We start from the raw sequence: 16430 nt of genomic DNA, 5'->3' as shown, positions 1-16430 counted from the left end.
AACTGAGATGAAAGGTTTTTGGGATTATATAGTATGATATACTCTGTCATATAGTAACCATAGTATATGATTAGTTCCTTGTAACTCACTTTCTAACCCATCTTCTACTTATTTTACTAAACTTGGATTTTCCCTGAGTTGTGATAAATTTTCACTATTTGAGGAGCTGGAGAGACAGCATAGCAGGTAGGGCAATTGCCTTGCACACAGCCAACCTAGGTCCAATCCCCAACATCCCGTATGGTACTCTGAGCCCAGCAAGAGTAATTCCTGAGTGCAGAGCCAGGAATAACCCCTGAGCACTGCTGAGTGTGTTCCCCAAACCAAACAAAAACAAAAAGCATTATTTGCTACACACATTTTATTGGCAACAAATGTGAGAATTCTAGGTTCTCTCTAGGAAGGCTGCTGAGCCTCAGCAAAAGGATCCCCAATTCCAACTCACCCTTCTGAGCAGTAAAAGGTTGTGGGCAAGTTTATTGAGATAATACAAGAGGCCAATCAACATCTTGATTCACATGAATGTAATGTGACTGCAACACAGATGCCAATGGAGTACATACACACTGAACATAGATAGATAGACAAGGTCCTCCTTCAAGTTAGCATTGATGAATGCCGTTGAGAAGGAGAGACAGTCAGGGTGGTGTGGAAACCAAAATGGCCCTTCCTTCCTATCCAAGACGCTGGTGTGGCCACTCCCAGTGCTGCAGAAATTCCTGGCTGCACTGTAGCTGTATGTAAGCAAGTACTAGAAAGGACTGCAGCTCCCCAAAGTACCTCAAGTGAAAAGATGGACATGCCATGCCCCTAGTGCTGGGACCAACCACATCAGCAACGACAAAGGGAGGGTGGAATGGGCAGGGAGATAAATAAATAGATGAATAAAATGTAAAATGGTGTTGCCGTGGGCTTGAAGTGACAGACAATTAACTGAATCAAAGTGGACTTGCAATACTTAAAGAGCTCGAAGGTTTTGAAAATTGCATAATAAGGGAAGCTTCTAGAAATGAGGAGCTAAAGGACAGAGTCAAAGTGCATAAGTGAATTTTTCTTTGTTCCAGATATTACACTGGTGGGGACCGACCTTCATAGTGAATTACCTGCCCGCTTCTCACAGACTGCTGGGCGATTTATCAAGTGCAGCACACGTGACCAATGCTCTTTAGGCTGATGTCTATCATGTACCACAGGCTTACTGCATTGGCTTTCCAAGCCAAAAATTTATTTCAGAGTAACATGTATGATAAGAATGTTCTTGGTGTCTCAACAACATTATTTCTCCTTTGACAGTGTGGTTGGGGTATAGTCTACATTGACTTGCCTGCAAGTCATATAGGAACTCATATAGGAACATGTTTGTGGATAAGACCAGTCAACCCACCTCCTGACCTCAAAAATAGGCAACCGAGTGACTCCTGAGTGACTGCACTTAGATATAAAACATCAAAAATGTTGCTGAAGAAGCAAGAGTGCATCGCGGAATTGTGATTTTCATTTAAGCCATTTGAATCGTGTTTTCCTCTTGAGAAGGACATATTAACTCTACCCCCCCTAATTTGTGTTTGTAAGAAATATACAAAACTTATTCACCCTCTTGGCTACTTGTAAGAGTATGGTCAGAAGCATTAGGGATATTCTCATCCATCTCTAGGACTTTCCCAACTTTTGCTAGAAATTTATTATCGACCTGAAATCCTAAAGCACCTGTGTTTTTGTGTCTGGCTTATTCATTCAGCAAATCTACAAGATTCCTCTGTGAATCTATCTGTGCCATAACTCCTTGCTTTTTTGTTTTTGTTTTTTTTTTTTTTGGCCACACCCGGCAGTGCTCAGGGGTTACTCCTGGCTATCTGCTCAGAAATAGCTCCTGGCAGGCACGGGGGACCATATGGGACACCAGGATTCGAAACAACCACCTTTGGCCCTTGATCGGCTGCTTGCAAGGCAAATGCCTCTGTGCTATCTCTCCGGGCCCAACTCCTTGCTTTTTTAAAGAGAAATAATATTTTCTTATGCATGTGTGCATAAGACATTTTGTTTATATGAAAGTAATATACATTCTTCCCACAGTTAGATGGATCATAGTATATTAAAAACTTACAATAAGGGCAGCCAATATGAAGTTCCTTTTTGTGTTTTTGTTTTAAAGCATTCTCAATGATCTTTCTCACAACACTAGATATAGGTATATGTCTTTTAAAGATGAGGCTACAATACTGAATTTAGTGAATATAAGCGGAACTTATCCAGGGTCTAACTGAGTGCCAAAGACCTGGATTCTCACTTCTATCTATGCACATTTGGCTCTAGTCCTGGGCTCTCCCTTCACCACCTGCTGGTTTCTCTCATGACCAGACACTCTGTTGAATAGAGAAGACCCATGTCCTTGCCGCTAGCTACCTTTGGGTTTACTGGCTCACTCCCTGTGCAGAAAGGGAACAAGAACAACAGTGGTATTCATAATTCTAAAAGCTGACATTTTTTTTAACCACTCATACTAAATACTGACCTTGTCTTGAGTTGTGCTTTCATCTTCACAAATTCCCTTACTGTTCAGTGGATTTTCATTATTCCCTCACACATGAAGATGCCAAAACTCAGGGTGGTAAAAGGAGGTAGAAGTTGAAATGATTCTAACTTGGGGCAGGCTGGTTCCTATACCTGCATTTTAACAAGACTTGGGGGCCGGGCGGTGGCGCTAGAGGTAAGGTGCCTGCCTTGCCTGCGCTAGCCTTGGACAAACCGAGGTTCGATCCCCCGGCGTCCCATATGGTCCCCCAAGCCAGGAGCAACTTCTGAGCGTATAGCCAGGAGTAACCCCTGAGCGTCACCGGGTGTGGCCCAAAAACAAAAACAAAAACAAAACAACAAGACTTAATGGCTGTGAGGACTGAGATAAAGCATGAAAAAGGTGTCACTCAATTTTTTACACACAGATACCTCTCAAAAATGGACATTTTTTTCGCTTGTTTTGCTTTGTTTTTAATGACTAGGATGTACTTTCCATGTTTCCATGTCTGCTCTGAGTAGTTACACATACTTTCCTTGCTTTCTCCCTGCCACTTGGTCACGTTCTGGGGTGGGAGAGAGAACATGCCTCCCTGCATCCCTTAGGAAATTCCCCACAGTTGCTCTTGGGAGACCTGGACAGAGGTGGGGGAGCTTGTCCAGGGTTGGCTCAGCACTGGCATTAACATGCAGCTCCCACTCTAGCCCATTCTGATGTGTTGAAAGAGGCCTTGCATGCCACCTGACATCAGACAGACCCTGAGATTTGAAGCTCCAATTTTCTGCCCATTTACCCTGAGACAAATTATCCTCAGGAATTCACTGAAAATATACAGCCCAAAAAAATTAAACAAGCAGGAAGATCCCGAAAATTGAATATATGTTCTGTGAAAGCACAAAGCTTGATATTAAAAAATTTTAATCCTAGGCTCTTGTTGCTTTGCATTGGGGTTTCCAACTAATGCTATTTATCAGTGATTACCAATAAGTAGTCTTTTTTATTTCTGTAGTTGTTTCACTAAATTGTTTCTACTAAAGAAACAATGAAGCTAGTACATCTCTACCAAGCTCAAGGTTTGGCCTAATGCTGTGTGTGACAACCCCACATAGCTGCAGGTCCCAGTTGGGCACACACTGACTCATTCTCAGGGCTGAGAACTGCAGACACTGGACTACAGAACACAAGGATAAGTAATAACAGTATTCCTCTTTAGCACTATCATTCAGTCACAACCACTAACATCTATAATTTAAATGTAACTGTCTGAAGTTTATTGTTCTAGCTGTTGTACAAATTGCAGTTTTCTCAACTTAAAATGCCTTGTATGTCATGTCACATTTTAAGCAATGGATGAGGTTTGAGCTAATAGGACCACACCTTATGCCCACATATTGTATGAGTAAAACAATGGTCCTTACTGTTAGGAGATCATAATCTAGAAGTCAAGGTGGGTGGTTGAAGTCACAGAACAGGGAGGTCATACTCACATGATAGAGCACATTCCTAGACCCTGGCTTTGCCCCCCAACTGCATCCCCCTCCCTTTGCACTGCCAGATGTGACCCCAAAGTCCAGGCACACATTAAATCAGCATCCTTGCCCTTGTGCCAGCATGCTTAACAAATAGCACTTACATGCCGTGTTTTCCTTGAGTTGTATCCAACAGCATCCAGGATAAGGCCAACTGTGCTTTATATGGTCATAGTGTCTACTTAACCAAACTTAAGTGACTAAATCAGAGTAAAAGATTATGAGTACTCCCATGCAAACCATTCTATTTCTTAGAAATTATAAAGCCAAGCCATGAGGATATTGCTTCTATATTAGGAACTGAGTTAAAGACTGCAAACAAAACTCTTTGTAATGCAAAATGTCAAGTTCTTTTTCACTATTACAGTCAACTGTAACTGGTGCTGAGCTAGACCCAACAGCCAAGCTCCCAGGGACCTGAAAGAAGAGCACTAAGAGGTGAGCAAAAGGACTGTGTCCTGAGGTGGAGAAGCAAGAACAAATCCAAGCACAGCTCGGCATGACTTCACTAGGAAAGGTCAAGAAGGTGGCAAGAGAATAAGCATGAAGAGCTGTCAGGATACAGATCTCGAAGGGCTGGAAACTTTTCAAGTGAGGAACCCACAAGGAATTTCTCAGTGACGGAGTGGCTTGAGGGATAGTGGTCAGAGTGGGCCCAGCCATGGTTGCCATGGGGAAGGGATAGGCAGAGGTGGGCCATGAACAGGAGAGCCCAATGGAGGACCAATATGAGGGAAACCAAGAGAAAAGAGAGAGAGAGATGAATAGGGAGAGTCTGGAGCTGAAAAAGTCTGATCTAGTCACTGTGGAGTGAAAGATGAAGTCAGTGCCAAGGGTAGGACCACTGAAAGAGGGGGCTCTGGGCAAAGTAGGATCCAGAGAGTTGGATCTAAGCTCCTTAAGGCCCTTCCCAACAGAGAAATGGAAGCAATTCAGAGAAAGTCTGTGTAGTCACAATAAAAAGCTGAATTCAAGAATGTAGCCACCCCTGTCCACCGGCGCTTCTCCCTGGGTTTCCTTCCCAGCCATCTCCCAGCATCCCAGAAGGCAGTGCAGGCTTTCATATCTCTCTCTCTCTGTCTCTCTGTCTCTGTCTCTATCTCTGTCTCTCTGTATCTCTGTCTCTCTCTGTCTCTATCTCTGTCTCTCTGTCTCTCTGTCTCTGTCTCTGTCTCTCTCTCTCTCATCCCATGCCTGCTCTCCTGCACCCTTAGCTTAGCATTGCACTGAACCCTTTGGGCTTAAACATCACACAGGACAATCTTTCAGGGTTTCAGTGGAAACCTGATCCACTGGAAGCTGAATGGAGCAGGTGTCCTGTGAGTGAGGTTGAAAATCATTGCGTGCCTGACAGGGTTGGAAAAGAGCCAGTGAGGTAAGCCATGAAAAGGCTTATGCACCACTCTGAACATGAAAGCTCAAACATGGGGCCAGAGAGATATTTTATCCTCCTTCGACGGCATGTGATTTATTCCCTTTGACCACTAATTGCTACAAGAGCGTATTTCAGAAAGGAATTCCACCAATCTTACCTGGCTTGAGAATGCTGTCGGAATTTATAGGTCCCTAGAATGACGGGCATTGTGTGACTCAAACAATTAGGAGACAAATAGGAGCTTTCTGGAAAGCTCCTATTTTTGAGCCTTAAGGAAGATCTATTATGGTGCCCTAAATAGAAAGGGAACTTTGCTTGGCTGAACACATCTCTGCATTCAGTTTCCTATGGTCATTGCTCATTTGTCAGAAATGCAAAAATCTGAGCCTTTAGAAATAACTGATTTTTATCCATATGGTCATTCATTTAACAAATATTGATTGAGTGCTTTTTGTGCCAGGGATTTCTCTAGATTGATCATGCAACCAGTTGTCTTTGTCCCCCCATGTTTAGTAGTGTCTAGGGTCATTCTGGAGAGGAACATGCTGCTGATATTCTGTAGGCAAATGAGGGACGCATGAACATCCTACAGTGAATGTTCAGACTCCACGACCAGAAATGAACTAACCCAAAACATCAGTGGTGCCAGAGCTGAGAAATTCTGTGTTTTAGGTTCCAATGATTCAGCAATAAGAACACTGAAACTTCAGCTTGTGTGAAGCAGGCTTGTGAGGGATGGAAAAGAAAGAATAAGCAAACCCATGAATCCACCACACATGCCATGACGGTTAGATGCTAGGGATGGCAGATGACTGGCATGCAGAGTTCTCCTGCAAACCACCGCAGGCTGGTCAGCGAGGAGAAAACCCAGATGGCAAACAAGACTGACTCGAGGGCTCTTTTTTTTTTAAGTGGACATTTATCCATTGTGTGTGTTTAGGGTAAAGAAACATTTAAGCTATGGACAAATCACTGTGTGTCATGGCTGTGCCTATTTGGCCAGATTGTGCAGGCAGCCAGAAATATTAGGAAACTGCTCCCATTTATCTGGAAGGCGGATATATTCTAGGTCTTTGGGGAGCCTCAGTGTTGCTTCAATCAAATGATAGAGTGGAAAGAGGTGAAGAGGGTGGTGACTGGCAATCTCACATCAGGAACTGAGGGGTGCTATAGGCTTCTTGAGTTGGCCCTGGAGAGCTAACACTGAGCACACCAGAATAGTTCATTCCCCAGAGCTATGAGCACTGGGCTACTGAGAAGGTGGAGAAGTTGGGCTCAGCTGTGCTTTCCCTGCAGAAGCCTAGAAGCTTCCTTAATCCTCCAATTCATTCACCAGAGTTTGTTCAGAAAAACCTGCACCAAAGGCACCAAATATGCACTATATTCCACTGTGTTTAACATTTAAATCAAGACTAACCAGGGAGGGTGTGAGAGAGCGAGAGAAGGAGAGAGAGAGAGGGAGAGAGAGAGAGAGAGAGAGAGAGAGAGAGAGAGAGAGAGAGAGAGAGAGAGAGAGATTCATTTCCAGGATATAATTTCTTTCTTTTCATTTAAAAATGCAGACACCATCTCCAACCACCCACACTCTTTGCTTTAGAATAGGGTTTTCCTTTCTAAGTTATATACTTTCTTTTAGTCACATGCAAATAAATAAATGACAGTGGGCAAAAGATGACTAGGAGGGGCCGGAGCAGTGGGGCAAGCAGAAGGGCATTTGTCTTGCACGTGCTAACCTAGGATGGACTGCAGTTTGATCTCCTAGTGTCCCATGCAGTCTTCCAAGCCAGGAGCAATTTCTGAGCACATAGCCTGGAGTAACCTTTGATTGTCACTGGGTGTGGAACAAGAAAACAAAAACAAATAGGGACAGGAGAGATAGCTCAGTGGGGAAGGTTTGCGTTACCAACCCAGGTTCAATTCCCTAGCATCCTATATGGTTTCACACACACACACACACACACACACACACACACACACACACACACACACACACACACACATCCCTGAGCCTGTCAGAAGTGATTTCCAAGCACAGAGCCAGGAGTAAGTCCTGAGCACCACCGGGTGTGGTCCTAAAACAAACAAAACAAAACATGAAAGAAATAGTGTCAAGGTAGTCCAGAAAGTGGGAAACAGAGAAACAGAAATGGAGATTATGAATCAATTATGGAGCAGGGCAGGTTTGTAAGGATGTTTCCTAATGAGCAACAGCACAGCACAGAGAGACTCACATGTGAAATAGCCACAAGTCCTGAGGGAATGTCTCAAAGGGAAGGTGGAAGTCCAGAGATCACAGCAGGAGAGGACTGTGGTCGAGTCTAACATGCACCGTGACTCAACCGGGGACCTCCTTCTGATGATCCCGGGTTCAGCTGCTCTAAGTCAGTGCAGGATGTGCATCTCCCCATGCAGGTGTTTACAGATTCTGAGTTCACACCCAGAACGTGCTTTGCACACAGCCACTTGGGTGCTCAGCACTGAGGAGGTCCCAGGAAATAGCAACTGGGGGGAGATGATCCCCGATTCCTCTGAGGTTCTGGGAAACAGTGGCTATGAGGAGACTCTCTTCAGCTCCTCTTGGGCCGATTGCTCTTGAGAACTGCCTCCCTTGTTTCCTCATCACAGGGGACTTCAAGTCACCCACAGGAGAGGTGCTGTCCTCATCAAGCCTCTCCTCCCTTTTGTGAAGACTGAGATCTCAACTCTCACCATGTGGAGCAGGGTGGGTGGGGAAGTGTCAGACCACAGTTGACTGAGTCTCTAAAGATCTGATTCATTTCAGTCACTGAATCTGGCACCAAACAATGCAGTAAAGACAGAGGAGGGGATCTGACGGGGGCAGGGGGCTCAGAGGTGATGGGTATAGCTGAAGATGTCTGGCACCTGCGGCCATGGTATTGCCCAAGCCTGCTGTCGTGAAGCCTGAGTGCTGCCCCCACCCTCCACTCCCAAGCCCCGGCAGCGCCAAGGGGCCCTTAGCCATTAGGCATGCACGGGGATGGGGCCTAGGAGAAGGCTGGGCTACAGAGTTAGAGCAAGCATAGCCAGCCCAAGTGCCACAGGGTGTGGACACATGCCTTCACGTTCTCCCTCAAAGCATCCTTGGAACTTGCATTGAATCCGCAATCCAGAACAAAGCAAACAGAGTCTCTTCCGAACAACCATCACTGTTCTGAGCTCACTTTCCTGCCCTCTTGGTGCTTCTGAGCACTAGCTCTCTCCCCACTCAGTACTCTCTTCCAGGTCTTCCCTTTCTTCCTCTGAATTTTGGTTTCCCACATTTCCTTTTGTTTGTTCGTTTGTTTGGTTGGTTTTGGGCCACACTCGGTAACACTCAGGGGGTTAGTTCTGGGCTCAGAAATTGCTCTGGTAGACTTGGGGGACCATAAGCTGGGAATCAAACCCGGTCTGTCCTCGGTTGGCTGTGTGCAAAGCAAATGCCCTACCGCTGTGTTATCTCTCTGGCCTCCCGCACTTTCAACAGGCAGGAAATGCCACCTGAACCCCTGTGTGCTTCTGAGAAAGTCCCTGTGTCCCACATAAAGCTGGGTGGCAGCTGGGGATTCTGTTATCCCAAGGTGCTCCTGGAGGAATAAAGGCTCACAGTTTCTTGCTGTCTGGGACTTATGCTGAGATGCACACCTCTGAGAGCTTTCTGAGAGGAAGGGAAATGAAATCACATGTTGCTTTTCCTTCCTGTCCCTGGAGAGGTGTGTTTGGAGAAAGATTTGCCTTTGAGTAGAACACACCTTATTTGTCCTGGTGCCACGTTATGGGTTCAGGTACTTTCCATTGTCCTGCAGGGTGAGAGTGTGAAGGGACAGGTACCCAGAAGCACTTAGGCTGCAAAGGGAACAATGTCCGCTGTGTACAGGCAGAAAGGCACAGAGAAGGCAGCCTGTTGGAACCCACCCATCACTGGTGCACCTGGAAAAAAGCTTATCAACCTGTAGAGCTAACCTGACCCTCTACCACCTAAAAACCTCTGCAAGTGAAGTATTCTTATAGCCTGACAAGCGTAACTTACTACTTAGGCCTTTAAAGTGTCATTCAGAGCCAGTTCATGCAAAAGAGAAGGTTGCCTCTGCCTTGAACACTCCTGCACAAGCATCTGTACACACACACACACACACACACACACACACACACACACACACACACACACACCCTTGTGGGCCTGGTGGGACTCTCAGTCCTTCTGGGCTAAAGTTCAGGGCTTTTTTTTTTTTGTTTTTGGGTTAATCCTGGCTCTATGCTCAGAAATCGCTCCTGACATGTTCGGGGGACCATATGGGATGGCGGGATTCAGACCACTGTCCTTCTGCATGCAAGGCAAATGCCCTGCCTCCATGCTATCTCTCTGGTCCATGTTCAGGGTTTTTTTTTTTTTTTTTTGCTGACTCCATGGTTGTGATCTCTGGTCCAGACCTGCTCCCTCCAAGCCAGCTCACTGGAGCAGCACTGAAGAAACCAGACGCTGTCAACAGTCTTAGCCAAGTCTGCAGAGTTCACATCATTGAACCAGGCAAAGCCAAATCTAATACCTCTTTCCTGTGTGCTGTTTGGTGGTTTTAATTACACTTTCAGGCGAACCCTTGGAAATAGCAGAAACAGACCTGAACAGGTGGGTTGTGTATTGGTAAGGGGTGGGCTCGAGGCCTGAGAGATGGATCTAAAGAGTGAGTGCTAGTTTAGTAACAGATTTGGAGTCTGGTGCAGTCCCCTGAGCACTACCAGGTGTGGTCCAAAGGAACAAGCAAAGGAAAAAAATTAGACTTTGAAGCACCAAGGGAGATCTCGCATTTTTAGAACTTGGCACTTGCTTTCAGGGCTAGAGAAAGGAAGGTAGCTGGCAAGATGCTCAGCAGAGTAAAGAACCCGACTGTAGAATCCATGAGTCCCAAGTACAGAAAGGTACTCACAGACAGACACTCAGACACCCCAACCACTTGGGGCCCAAATGTACAGGTGCCCAAAGTAGCTCAGGTCTTAATCAGCACCTCTTGAGGCACTGCCACTTCCGAGGTAGGAAGAGGAAACGTGGCAATTTCCACACTCATCTCCCATGAAAACAGGTTTGGTATGAGAACAACTTGATACATATAAGCCATTTACAGCTTTGACCAGAGCAATTTTCTTCATCATTACCTAAGCCCTTAAAAAGAATCATGGCTGGGGCTGGCGTGGTAGCACAGTGGTAGGGCATTTGCCTTGCACATGGCTGACCCAGGATTGTCGTGTTGATCCCCGGCATCCCATATGGTCCCCTGAGCCAGGAGCTATTTCTGAGTGCGGAGACAGGAATAACCTGAGTGTCCCTGGGTATGGCAAAAAAAAAAAAAAAAGAATCATGCTAAATTTCTGTGAGGCACTAGATACCAGACTTGGGTTTTGTTAGGAATTAAATGTGAAAATTATCATTTCAGGGACGAGTGGAGGAGGTAGGTCAGAGGTAGAACACTGACCTTGCATGTGTGAGTTCAACTCCAGCATCAGTAAAAAAAAAAGTAATTTCTCAGCAGGGCATTTTTAGTTAGAGTTCTCTACCTTTCCTCCAAGCTTTCTCTCTTGACATGGGCTACACCCAAGTCTGAACTACTTCCTGCAATAAGATCCAGCCAAATCTCGTGGACTGACTAATCCCCATCTCTCCTGCAAAGCAACAGATCGACCTCTCCTATATTTTGTGGAAGCAGATTTTGATTTTTTTAGTTACATTAGAAAGCAAATATAGAAATGCTCATTTTTATTTATACTGTACTAACAAAAAATCTGAACCCAAAAGATGCTTAATTGGGGCCGGAGAGATAGCATGGAGGTAAGGTGTTTGCCTTTCATACAGAAGGTCATTGGTTCCAATCCCGGTATCCCACATGGTCCCCTGTGCCTGCCAGGAGCGATTTCTGAGCGTGAAACCAGGAGTAACTCCTGAGCAATGCCAGGTGTGACCCAAAAACCAAAAACCAAAAAAGAAAAAAAGATGCTTAATTAGGGAATTTTAGATGAAATAAGTATGTTATTAAGAACAAAGCAGTGCACTTCTAAATTTCTATGTGGTCTTTTCATCAAAGTACAGAGATTTGAAATGATTTTATATATTAATATCTTTAAGGGAGAAAAATCCTTTTCTATTTCTAAAATGTGCCTATTTTTAATAAAAATCAAAGGTGTTATTTATTGTGTTGGTTTTTGGGTCACACCTGGTGACGCTCAGGGGTTATTCCTGTCTATGCGCTCAGAAATCACTCCTGGCTTGGGGGATCATATGGGATGCCAGTGACTGAACCGAGGTTTGTCCTGGGTCAGCCATGTGCAAGGCAAATGTCCTACATTGCCCTGGCCTAAATGTTGATGATTTTAAAATGCATGTTCTTTCTAATGCATCTATTGTTCTAAGAACAATAGAAAATGTTTGAAGGGTAAGACTTTCAAAGCTAAACTATCAGGCTTGAGAAGGCAGACACATCCATAGTGCTCAAACGGACTCCTAGCTCTATGCAATTCCCTAGCTGCATGCAAGGAAGTGCCTTTCCCTAGGTACTATTGCTCTTGTCCCTGTTTTGGGGCACACATAGTGACTTTTACAGGTTAATCCTGGTTCTGTGCTTTGAAATGATCAGCTGTGCACAAGGCAAATGCCCTCCCTGCTGTGCTATCAATCCTGCCCTGGATTTTGTTTTAAAAGCATTAACTCAGCTGCAGGAGCAATCATACAATGGGTATGTTGTTTGCCTTGCATGCAGCCAGCCCAGGTTTGATTCTCGAGTTCCATATGATTCCCCATCCCACCAAGAGTAATTCCTGAGTACTGCCAGGTGTGGCATTCAAATAAGTCACTAAAATACACTTAATTGGTTTAATCTTCATTACTAAGCCCAAGCACCCTTTATCAGGGATGTGGGACACAGCTTGGCCCAAACCCTGAAGTGCTCAGGGATTGCTCTGCAGACTCTGTGTTCAGGGGTGACCCTGATGGTACCTGGGGATGGGGGTGTATATGTGTGCTGGGGATCAAACTAGGCTCAGCCACATTTAAGGCAAGTTCATAAGTCCTTTTCTCTTTCTCAGGTCCCACTTTGGTGTGTGTCCTTCCTTCCTTCCTTCCTTCCTTCCTTCCTTCCTTCCTTCCTTCCTTCCTTCCTTCCTTCCTTCCTTCCTTCCTTCCTTCCTTCCTTCCTTCCTTCCTTCCTTCCTTCCTTCCTCCTTTCCTTCTCCCTCCCTCCATTCCTTTATCCCTCCCTCCCTTTCTTACTTCCTCCCTCCATTCCTCCCTCCCTCCCTTTCTTCCTTCCTCCCTCCCTCCCTTCCTCCTTCCCTCACTCCTTCCCTCCCTTCCTCTTTCCCTCCCTCCTTCCCTCACTCCTTCCCTCCCTCCCTTCCTCCCTCCCTCCCTCCTTCCCTCCTTCCCTCTGTTCCTTCCTCCCTCCCTCCCTCCGTTCCTTCCTTCCTTCCTCCCTCCCTCCCTCTTCCTCCCTCCCTCTGTTCCTTCCTTCCTTCCTTCCTTCCTTCCTTCCTTCCTTCCTTCCTTCCTTCCTTCCTTCCTTCCTTCCTGTTACTCCTGGCTCTGCACTCAGAAATCGTTCCTGGCAGATCAAGGGGGGATAGCACAGGGTTTGGGCAAACCTGGGTTCGATTCCTGGAATCCTGTATGGTCCCCTGAGCCTGCCAAGGGTGATTTCTGAGCACAGAGCCTGGAGTAACCCCTGAGCATATGGCTGGTGTGGCCCAAAAACAAAAAAGAAAAAAAATAGATCATGGCAGGCTCAGAGGACCATATGGGATGCCGGGAATTGAACATGGTCCATCCCAGGTCTGCTGTGCACAAGGTAAATGCGCTACCACTGTGCTATCTCTCTGGCCTGGGGTGTTTTCCTGAGAGGAGATGAGTCTGGAGGGAGCTAACCTAGTGACCCTATATCCTCCTGGTTGCCATCAGCTCCTGCTGGTCCCTGAGGCAATAGAGCAAATCAGCTCAAGTGACAACTGCAGGGGACTCTTAAAACATGCAGGACAGAGCCAAATGTGATTCAGTGGCGTGCATGGTGAGTGGGAGGCCTGGTACTGCATCTTTCCACATCTGCATCCTAGCAGAGCCAGATGGAGCCCCAAGAACACAGGGGAGAGAAGCTACATGGACCCAAGTATGACGATGCCTCAGGACTACCCTATCACTGATGTCCCAGGGGGAAAGAGTTGAGGCAACTCACATGTTTTTAGGCATCCACACTAGCACAAGTGAAGCTGAAAGGGCCACAGGGAACACATCTACATGAACACAACCACCCTTGGTTAGATCTCCAGAACCCCAAATCATCTCTCCAAGCATTTCCAGGAATGCAGAGCCAAGAGTAACCCCCAAGTCCTGCCAGGCATGACCTAATAATACTAAGGACAAAATAAGAAAAGAAGAAAGATGAAGGTTGGGATGCAGAAGAAATGGCTGAATCTGTTCTTTCAAAAGTTCCCAGTAGATGGGGCCGGAGAGGTGGCGCAAGCAATAAGGCATCTGTCTGCCTTGCCCGAGCTCACCTAGGATGAACCGCAGTTCGATCCCCCAGCGTCCCATATAATCCCCCAAGCCAGGAGCAATTTCTGAGCGCATAATCAGAAGTAACCCCTGAGTGTCATCGGGTGTGGCACCCCCTAAAAAAAATGTTCCCAATAGCAACAAAATGAAGTTGGCTACCACAAGTGATCTTCAAGAGAAAAGGGAAATAGAGATAGTGGACAGGGGAATTTAGATGTACAGTCGGGGGGTGGGGGTGGGGTCAGGGCTGTTTAAATAACCATGCAAAGTTATCTGGAGGCCATCATAAAATCCAACGAAGCTATTTCCTCAAAAGCTGTCTCTTGTAAGCATGCTAACTAACTATCCCTCTCAGACCTCACACCAAAGGAATGATCCCTATGATGTAGTTGTGCTTTTGCACCAGGCCCATCACCCTTCTGCCTTGGTCAGTGCACACGCATGGTTGAGCCACAGGCCCATCTCAAAGTCACCTTCTCCCAGTTCAGAAATGTCCCCCCCTAGCCGTGGAACCAGAGCTCTGTGGGTTCCCACTGCTCCAGGGCTTCTCCCTTGGCAGGTGCAGTGGAAGGAGGAGGAAGTGGAGAAACTAATTTCACCAGAAAGCAGTAAAAGCAATTCTGAACTGCTGTATTTTTTTTTGTTTTGTTTTGAACTATTGAGGCACAGAATACAGCTTTCCTGTAACTTATAGACAACAATTTACTGTCTTGTTTCCTTCCATCCTCATTTCTCCTGCATGCTCCGCTTCTCCTTGCAAGTGGAGGAGTTCTGGTTACCTTGCAGCTTCTGGCTGTACTCGCTGCGGTCCGACTGGCTTCTCCTCAGGGGTCCCGCACGCTCCCCGGTCACACTGCCCTCCACCATTGTGTCTGTCTTCCTCCTCTCCAGCATGTAGAGTCGGGGCCGCAGGAAATGCAGGTTCTTTTTCCTGGGGCCAGGGGGTTCTTTTCCTGCTGTTTCTCTGGGCTCCGTGGGGGCAGCCATGCCAGTCCTTGGGGCTCAGGCCTGCAGGACTCTTTGTGGAGGGCCAGGGTGCAAGGGGCCAGGTGAGCTGGACCCTGCAGGCAGGCAGGCAGCTTCCTCCAGGCTTACCTGGCAGGACCGGGCACCTGTGCAGTGTCCCAGAGCTCCGCCCCCTATGAGATCATCCCGACTCCAACAAGAGAAGCTGCACCTGTTACCCCAGAGACCTGCTGTCTGAGCCAGGTGAGGCAAGGCCTCTGGGCACAGGCTCCCTAGCAGCAAACACAAATCCCTTTGTGTACCGCTTGCCCCTCAGGAGGGACTGGTCAGGGAAGGGAAACATGGGAGCTGGGGAGGCCAGTCCAGAGCTGCCCTACTGCCTGGAGCCATGGTTAGGGCTTGGGCTCTGGGGTTCGACCAGGCCTCAACAGAAGTGGAACTATCTGAAGGATCCCCATGGGCACTTAGTCCTCTTTCACCTTGAATCTCCCGTTCCTAGATTATTCACCAAAGACAAGTTTACAGGCCTATCAGTTCCTCTGCTTTTTATGTCTGAAAGGGAAAAGGAGGTCTCCAGGTCCCACCTTTCCCCTTCTCCCTCATTGCAAGCAGCCCTTACTTCAATAGAGCCTTCCTGCACCCACATTCCTGAGCCTGCTCTTCAGAAAACTCGCGCTTTGGGGGGTTGTTTCCAAATGGGTCTGGGGTGGTGGTGGCGCTGGAGTGATAGCACAGCGGGAAGGGCATATGCCTTGCATGCTGCCAACCTGGGTTCAATCCTTGGCACCCCATAGCCCCCCCCCCCCCATGCCCACTAGGTGTGATTTCTGATCTCCGAGCCTGGAGTAACCCCTCAGCTCTGCTGGGTGTGGGCCAAACCAAAAACAAACAAAGATGGGGCTGAGCTTGCTAAGGGCAAGTCAGGGGACAGATGTGGCAGCTAGGATGCATGAGAAGGGATGGCTCTCGTGAGGGTTGGCGCACAGGAAAGCAAAGGGTTGAGCCTTTCGTTCATCTTCAGAAAGTTGTTTTCCTTGTCTCAGCTTGAGATTTCTCCAGGGGACACTCTGTGAGCCCAGCCGGCGCTTTGTGCACCCTTGTTAAAGTGGAGGAGCCTCTAAGGACAAGAACCAGTTCTCCTGAGTGGAAAAGGACCCCTCAAAATCCAGGCTAGAGCTGCCCGAATTGTGCTTAACTCTCTTTAGACAAGGCTTATGGCAGAGGAAAATAAAATAAAAACCCTGTGTGGGCTGAATACCATTTGCATAATTATCTTAAAAGAGAAATGACAGATCTTCATGCACTATAGAAACAGCTATATATAGCCAGTCCTATTGAAAGGCTTTTATTTGATCTAATTGATAGTTTTTTTAAACATCCTTTCAATATGTGCCTTTAAAGGCACATTCACTGAGATGTAAAATAAGATATTTTGGGTTCACTTTAAGAGCATCTTTATTGTAGTCTTATGCCCTATAAATGTATGTGTCTAGGATATGTTTATGTTTGCTCACCTTGTTT

The 16430-nt window shown here is 46.6% G+C and overlaps 1 protein-coding gene across 1 annotated transcript in view; it reads right to left on the bottom strand.

Moving 5' to 3' along the window:
* The window catches only part of ARHGEF38 (Rho guanine nucleotide exchange factor 38), an 83767-nt gene extending 68837 nt beyond the window's left edge, over positions 1–14930 (bottom strand). Inside the window, exon 1 of the mRNA XM_049786542.1 lies at positions 14723–14930. Within this exon, the coding sequence (XP_049642499.1) occupies positions 14723–14930 (208 nt within the window). The remainder of the gene's footprint in view (positions 1–14722) is intronic.
* Between the last annotated feature and the right edge of the window lie 1500 nt (positions 14931–16430).

The sequence above is a fragment of the Suncus etruscus genome, chromosome 14 (genome assembly GCF_024139225.1).
Source record: "Suncus etruscus isolate mSunEtr1 chromosome 14, mSunEtr1.pri.cur, whole genome shotgun sequence".
NCBI lineage: Eukaryota > Metazoa > Chordata > Mammalia > Eulipotyphla > Soricidae > Suncus > Suncus etruscus.
The sequence above is the reverse complement of the archived record's forward strand: the minus strand, read 5'-3'. Positions and strand labels throughout refer to the sequence as shown.